The 7,729-nt window shown below is 44.5% G+C and overlaps 1 protein-coding gene across 1 annotated transcript; it reads right to left on the bottom strand.

Annotated features, from left to right (window-relative positions):
- Window positions 1–3,546: 3,546 nt before the first annotated feature.
- Window positions 3,547–6,242, bottom strand: LOC121047170. The gene is made up of 4 exons (XM_042292211.1): window positions 5,968–6,242; window positions 5,753–5,892; window positions 4,007–5,082; window positions 3,547–3,571 (listed from the first exon to the last, which is right to left on the bottom strand). Exons 1-4 carry the CDS (start codon window positions 6,149–6,151, stop codon window positions 3,547–3,549), a joined length of 1,425 nt encoding a protein of 474 aa, XP_042148145.1. The 5' UTR covers window positions 6,152–6,242.
- Window positions 6,243–7,729: the final 1,487 nt, after the last annotated feature.

The raw sequence follows: 7,729 nt of genomic DNA, 5'->3' as shown, positions 1-7,729 counted from the left end.
GGTTCGCGAGGGGTTGGCGGTAGGGTTACGTTGATGGTCACTCGGATTAGCCCTTGCTGTACTGAGCTACCGCCTGCAGGTGCCTTATCGCCGGCTGGTGTCAACAACGAGAACACACACACCCTGTCTACACCAAAACTACAAGCGTTCACCGCACACGCGTCGCCGCCGCTTTTAAGCTTTTGTGAAATTGCTTTCTTTTGCCGCGGAGAACCGCCTTATCTTAACTACGCGCCTGAAATCCTTCCAGGCGGGCGTACACAATATCAAGCGTTTCGAGAAATGCCCGTGGAGTAGAACTATGGGAAAAGTCGGAGCCCGCGATGTCGATATCGTCGCCGTTGTGTTAGTACGCCGTCGCGTACTGCAGTCTCCCGTTGGGGGAGGGGGGGGGGGCGGTCTTACTACGATAACATGGCGACAGCGTTTACACTCTATGTATTTACGCGAGGCTCGAGTATTTGGGGATAATGCTGCCGGTTGGTGTGCCCCTTTGTGCCTGATATTATCGCCCGTGACGCCAGCGAGTGAGATGGCGACAGGCATGACTGCTCAGTAAACAGGCGTCGGCGGCCATGTTTTGCTGGTTGAAGCGAACCCCCTTGTCCTTGACAGCGAGCGGGGAAATGCGAAAAAAAGATTGTATCGGCCATTTTGCCAGAACTAGCGACGAGTGTCGTTTACGGTTTCCGGCAACTATTTTGCCATAATCGTGAGCTTAGCGAGGAAATGATTTTTGCTAGCCACAGAACACTACCACGCAGAAAGGGAATGCTTGAACATGTTTTTGTTCTGGATATATATCAGGGATATATATGAGAGAGAGAGAGAGAGGGAGAGATGAAGGTAGAGCGGAAGAGGGAATAGCATATAGTGTCGCAGGAGAATAAAGTAAACAAAGTTCCTAGTGGCCGATGGCTGCATGATCTTTTCTTGGATCACTAGTCCGTAATATGATACCTCTTTGTACACAGTAGTTTCTCCTTAATTTAAGTGTGTGAACGATTTCTTTAGTTATCATTGGCCTCATCTGAATAAAAATATATAAAAGATGTGTGTTGGTTTCATGAAACTGGAACTCAGAGTCAGTTCTTGTATTAAACACTGCTAAGTGTAGGCTTTGAAAAAGGACCCTACTTTGGGGAGTTGTTTCTTCTTTCTCAATAAAATGATGCAACATGCTTTTAATGGAAATGAATGCCGAAATAGAGTATAACAGGTTACCTAAATTTAAAAAAAATCGAGGGTGGTGTTTTTTTTTTTATTCGCATAGGAATTTTTCTTTGTTTGATTTTTTTTCCATGTTTGACTAAATATATCCTAACTATTGTATCACACAGATACCTTAGTTATTTTTTAAATATTAGCTATATATTAGTAGAATAATATCTGCAAATTATATCATAATGATTAAATTATTTCATGAGATACAGACCTCCAAATTTTGTCATTTGTCGTTCGAGCAGGCATGTTTGTCAATTTTTAGAAAAATAAATAAATTTTAAATAAATATGATTACTTTATATTACAAGCAAGCTATACCCTTAGTTTGCGCCTAAAACGTATTAGAGTTCTACTAATGTTATCGCTTTAGTTATTCACTCTCAAACGGGCCCCCTCCATCAGTGCGCGTTAATGCAACTGTCCACCACCTCATGCCTTACGATTTTTCCTGTCCCCAAGTATTTTTTCTAGTCAAAACTAAGTTTGGATTCGTTCATACCAGACACTAGACAATAACATATAAAAACATCAGTTGATTTGAAAATGTCGACTAGCCATCCTTTGGTCGATCTTATCTGAAATCACCCAGGAACAATAAAAAAAAAACGGACAGAACAACGAAGTAACATTCATAGTAACCCTACGTCTCAGGGTTACTATAGATGGAATTCACCAGCTCGCCTGCGTTTCCTTTTTTTTTTCCTTTTTTGCATTTCGTTTGTTTTTTCATTGTTTTTTTTTCGCGCGAGTGATGAGCCGGTGGTCAGCACTAGAGTGCGCGCTCGCGCACTCTAGTGCTGACCACCTGCACATTACTAAAAAAGATAGAAACGCTGCCAAGAAGTTTTGGGAGCACTTGAACTCACTCGGTGAAACAACGCAAGCTAGACAGAGGTTCATACTCTCACATCAGGGAGATCAATTAGAGGGAGATGATGCGATACAATATATAGGAGCAGGGATGGAGGAGAAATTTCGGGAACGGGTACATGTGGAAGAGAGGAGAACCGAAGGAAGTAGCAGTCCAGTTTGTGACATCGCGGATTTTGGACAAAGAGAATGGGAAAAGGCGGAACGAAGAGTCCTTAGTGGCACGTCGACAGGCACAGATGGTATCCCTATCAAGCTGGTGAAGAATTCGGGTCCTAAATCTAAGGCAAAACGAAGGGAGGTAGTGAGTACCATGATAACAAAAGAAAATATTCCAGATGAATGGAGGCTTAGTAGGATGAGTATGATATATAAGGGAAAGGGAGATAAGTCTGATATTAGGAATTATCGTCCCATAACCGTAACACCGGTTATTTACAGGTTGGTAATGCTGATTATAAAGAAGAGACTGGAGGAATGGGTAGATTGCGAGGGCATACTGTGCGAGTTACAGAACGGGTTTCGGAAACAAAGAAGGTTGGAGGAAAATTTATTTTCTCTAACACAGTGTATAGAAATAGCGCAAAAAGAAAACAGACAGCTCTGGCTGGCATTTCTGGATATCAAGGGTGCCTATGACAATGTGAACCAAAGAAACCTGTGGGACATAAGGGAGAGCTTAAACCTAGATGAAGGACTAGCAGCACTATTAAAGAACATTTACAAAGATAACAAGGTGATTATAACGGGTGTAGCCCGAAACAACCCATTCCCGTTTGAACCCGTCCCATTTCGACCCATTCCCGAATCGACCTTCCCGTTTGAACCCTTCCCGTTTCGACCCATTCCCGTAACGACCTTCCCGTTTGAACCCGTCCCGTTTCGTCCCATTCCCGAAACGCCCTTCTCGTTTGAACCCTTCCCGTTTCGTCCCATTCCCGAAACGCCCCTCTCACTTGAATCCGTCCTGTTTCAACTGATACCCGAAAGACCCTTTGCGTTTGAACCCGTCCATTTTCAGCCCATTTGTATAAAACCCTGCGCATGCCAACCTCTTCGCGAAAGGCTAATCGTTCAAATCCTGGTCAGCGCACCTTTTCGGCTTAAGAATACATGTTCTGAAATATTTCTGGAAGCCGGTGTGTTTTAAAAATATGCACCTTTCAGGTAGGCTTCGATGTAATATATTATTCTTACTTCAACCACTTAAAGTTTTTTTTTTTTTTTATTTCAAGATGATCTCCATAAAGGCCCGTTCACACTCTTGCAACCGAGTTCGACCGAGAGAGACCAGACCGGTTTTTAAGCCTTTTGCGACTTCTTAGGACCGGATGCGCTGCAGCTGAGCTGGTCCTAAGAGATCGCAAGAGGCTTAAAAACCGGTTTGGTTGCTCTCGGTCGAACTCGGTCGCAAGAGTGTGAACGGGCCTTAACGTGCAACCGCGAAATGGCCTAAGTACATTCGGCGACGCCGTTGCTGCAAAAACGACCTTGTCGATTCTTTTAGAATTTTACTTCGGAAGGGTATTAGCAGGTACCAAATTTTAGGGCCTAGGGTAGTGGCTCAGATAAGCACTTCCAAAGAGAGCAATAGTGTTTATGGCAGCTTTTTAATTCTATGAGATAAACAGCAACGCCGCCGATCGCTTGTTCGCGGTAACATTTTCACGCTATGCACAATAATGAAGTCTTACGTACACAATCACTTTGGGTAAGCTAAAATTAGCGTCGCCGTCGCGACGCTATTTTCAGTTTACCCAAAGCCTTGCGTACATTCTCCTAAAACCTTATATTTTTGATTGTGATATTTTGGAGAGCGAGAAATCAGACAGGGGGAAAGACATATGATCGCGACTTTATTTGCTTTTACACTTTTAAACATTGAACACTCGCGCACACAGGAAAACATCACAGACCGGAAAATGCCTTCGCTTTGTTGAGAAACTCAAAGATGGAAATCGTGCCATTAGAAAGGCGACACTCGAGCTCAGAAAGCTTGCGGTCCTTGCTGACCCACTTGTGGCCCCTGGCCCGCACAGCACCACCATTCGCAAGCTGCTGCAAGGATATCCTAGTCAAAGCCTCATCCCGTTTAATTAAATCGATAAAACTGTAAATGTTCGGGTGGGCCCTCCCTGACACCGCATTTATTTTACGGTGCCAGGACTCCATGTGGTTGTTTGTCCGTGGCCCTCGGTTTCCGTGGTGATTCCATTGCTGAATCAAAAAATGACCATTCATCCAGGTGCCATCAAAATAGTCAAGCACAGTGATGACGCCTGAAACACCGAGGGATACGCCTTCTTGTCGCAAAAACAGCCATGCACGCTGGACGTCAGAAACTGGAACGAACGACAGCGCCACCATCTTTCTAATAAGGGACCTAATAGTGTCATCCTGCCCGTACGCAGTTTGGAGGCCGGCTCTTTGTACTGCAGCCCACACTCTTTTTGTGAAATGGAAATGGCACCCACGATGGATTGCGGTTGGGAATAAAGTCAACAAGCCTGCGATGAGCGCCTGCTCGAAGTCTGTTAGAAAAATGTCAGGATTCGGAAACACGATGCCCGCACCAGCGAATACATTCCTCAAGTTTTGAAATGCTCGAACATACGTCTCACGAGATCTACCAGACAGCAGAAAGTACACTGCGGGTGAGTGTTTGCCATCCGACATGACATGAATGGTGAGGAGTTGATCAAAAATCTGAGGCACAACAAAAAATGTACCATCAACAAAGAGCATCTTCGCGGATGACAAGCGCAGCAAACCCTCCCGTGATGCAAAGGCTAAGATCCGAGAACCACCAACACTAGTGTCATCGATTACAAGGAAGGGATGGCCGTCTTCTGTCTGTTGGTACAACGGGCTCAGCTGAATGTCGTCCGCAGTTGCAGGAAGTTCCGGCTGATGACGGCGTCGCTCTCTGTACATGGCGTTCTTCAGGCTTGCGAAAGTCGGGATTTCAGCTACAACATCGGCCGCGCTCTAAAAATAAATACAGTTCCCGCTTTAGCCAACAAACCTGATTACACATGAAAACATACAGTCCCCTTTTCTTTTCCTTTTAGCTGCACCAAATTTTCAAAGAAACGGAAGGTGAGATAGGGTAGTTTGAGCCCTTGGGCCAAGTTGGTGGCCATTCTGGCCGCTTGAACTAAGGCGCAATGGCGGAATTAGGTAGTTACTTAACTAAAATGGGTAGGTAAATTTAGCATCTGAGGGCTAGGGGCATAGGGTATATAAAAGATCGAAGCTCGACCTCAATCTGGCTTAGCCGTACCGTAAAAGTTTGATTAAAAAAGTATTAGTGGGCACTACAGGGCAAGAAAGTTTACCCTTGAACAAGGCTGACATATCTTGCCCCATAGCGCCCACTATGAATTTTAATTCAGAATGGTACTTCACATCTCGACCATATTGAGGACGAGCTTTAATTATCCAAATACATTACGCGCCCTCGAGTGAAAAATAATTAAAACGTTTTAGTTAATTAGCTAGCTAATGACCTAATTTCGCATTTTTCTAGTGGCCACCAAGGCCATTATCACTGCCCCAGGACTCAAATTACTACATCTCACGTTTACTTTTTTCTAATATAGCCCAGCTAAAAAAAAAAAGCCCATTATGATCGCACTTTCACAAAATGGACACTTACGGCTTGAGATGCGCGAAGAAGTTCCTGGTTGTAGAGCGTCGGAGCTGCAACGTGAGGATTAGAGGCCACTTTTTCTTTTAGTTCCATTCTGATCCGGTCCTTGACAACGGCTGTTTCATCGGGAGGGTGATTGTGGTCTCCTAAAAAAAATGAAATGTTAATTTCGCACTGCAAATTCACGTTAACCTTCAGCTTTAAATAACCTTTCTACTCACGAAGGGTGTTCTTGACATGATCTCCTTCCGTCAGGATTGATGCAGGGCAGCAGGATGAACCATGGTTGGCACACCGCCACGCAACAGTTCCGTTCGCATTCGAACGTTTCTTGTGGTACTTATATCCATCTAAGTGTAAACACTGCTTCTTTTTCTGGGTTTGTAAGATGACAAACGAAGACATCCTGCGGCGGTGACAGCGGTAACTGCTATGCGTTTACAGCACTGCCGACACACTAACACCAGAACAGCGTGCAAAAAATGACTGCTGGTGATTAAATCTTCAAGGTCGCTTTGGGAGAGGGTGAAATTAGGTCACCAAGGAAGACAGACATGGTACACTTGAACTGACTGAACTGATAACAAACTTCCCGTGGACAGTGCGAGGTGACACGGGTCGAAACGGGAAGGTTGTTTCGGGAAAGGGCGAAATGAGAAAAGATGAAACGGGAAGGTCGTTTTGATCCGGGTCGAAACGGGAAGGTACAAACGGGAAGGTTGAAATGGGAATGGGTTGAAACGGGAACCACCCATTATAACATGGGAAGGAAAGGCGACAGGGAAAATAGAGATAAGACGAGGCCTTCGGCAGGGGTGCATGTTATCGCCTTTGCTGTTTATGTTGTATCTGAGAGGATTGGAGGATAGACTAGAGAAGAGTGGGCTTGGATTCAACCTTTCTTACAGTAAGCTAGGCCAAACAATTCAGCAATCCTCATCGGGATTGATGTATGCGGATGATATCGTACTAATGGCTAACAACAGGACAGAGTTTCAGGAATTAATGAGCATCTGTGGTAGGGAAGGAGAGGAATTAGGTTTAGAATTCAGTAGCGAAAAATCAACAGTCATGATTTTTAACGAGGATGAAGTTGAGAGGCTGAAGATACAGAATATTACAGTTGAGAGAGCTAGTAAATACAAGTATCTAGGAGCATGGATATGTGATGGTGCAGAATATCTCAGAGAGCATGAAAAGAATATAATAGGTAAGGGCAACAGAAATGCAGCTGTAATGAAAAATAGAGCACTTTGGAATTACAACAGGTATGAGGTGGTGAGAGAGATTTGGAAAGGGGTCATGGTGCCTGGCTTGACTTTTGGAAACGCAGTGCTATGCATGAAATCTGAAGTGCAGAAGTGCATGCGAGACTAGAAATAAAACAGCGCGGAGTAGGTAGACTGACTTTGGGGGCACATTGCAAAACGCCAAACCAGGGAGTACAAGGAGACATGGGATGGGCGTCATTTAAGAGCAGGGAAGCGGCGAGCAAAATAGAATTTGAGGATAGGTTGAGGCAAATGGATGGGGAGCAATGGGCACGAAAGGTTTTTAGCTATTTATACATGAGGAGTGTAGACACAAAGTGGAGACAGCGCACTAGGAAATTAAGAGGAAAGTTTTAGGGCTATAGCGAAGATAGGAAGAGCAAGTCTCAGTTAAGAAGAAAGTAAAGGCCACAGAAAGAGATCGGTGGCTAGAGGGAATGCAGACAAAGACGACTCTGGAAAGCTATTGATTAAACAAAACAGTTATTGCCAAAGAAAGCAGTTATGACAATTCTAGGGGAAGCTCATTGCTGTTTGAGGCGAGGACGGGTGTTCTGCGAACCAGAACATACAGATTGAAGTACCAGGAAATTGATACAGTGTGCACTGCTTGTGGAGAGGAGGACGAGACGGCTGAGCATTTGATACTCTACTGTAAAGGGCTTCACCCTATGCCTACCGAAGACAACATAGATTTAATAAAGTCATTGGG

Source organism: Ixodes scapularis, unplaced genomic scaffold, assembly GCF_016920785.2.
Source record: "Ixodes scapularis isolate PalLabHiFi unplaced genomic scaffold, ASM1692078v2 PGA_scaffold0__279_contigs__length_252992795, whole genome shotgun sequence".
Classification (NCBI taxonomy): Eukaryota; Metazoa; Arthropoda; class Arachnida; order Ixodida; family Ixodidae; genus Ixodes; species Ixodes scapularis.
Note: the sequence above shows the minus strand (reverse complement) of the source record. Positions and strands in the feature narration are given on the sequence as shown.

Bases quoted from the DNA above. Each gene is read 5' to 3' on its own strand.
- LOC121047170 (XM_042292211.1), bottom strand. From the start codon at position 6,151: ATGTCTTCGTTTGTCATCTTACAAACCCAGAAAAAGAAGCAGTGTTTA. The intron at 5,083-5,752 runs GTAAGTGTCCAT...ATTTATTTTTAG, and splicing joins TTCTTCGCGCATCTCAAGCC to AGCGCGGCCGATGTTGTAGC. The intron at 3,572-4,006 runs GTGATGTTTTCC...TCGTTTTTGCAG, and splicing joins GCGAAGGCATTTTCCGGTCT to CAACGGCGTCGCCGAATGTA.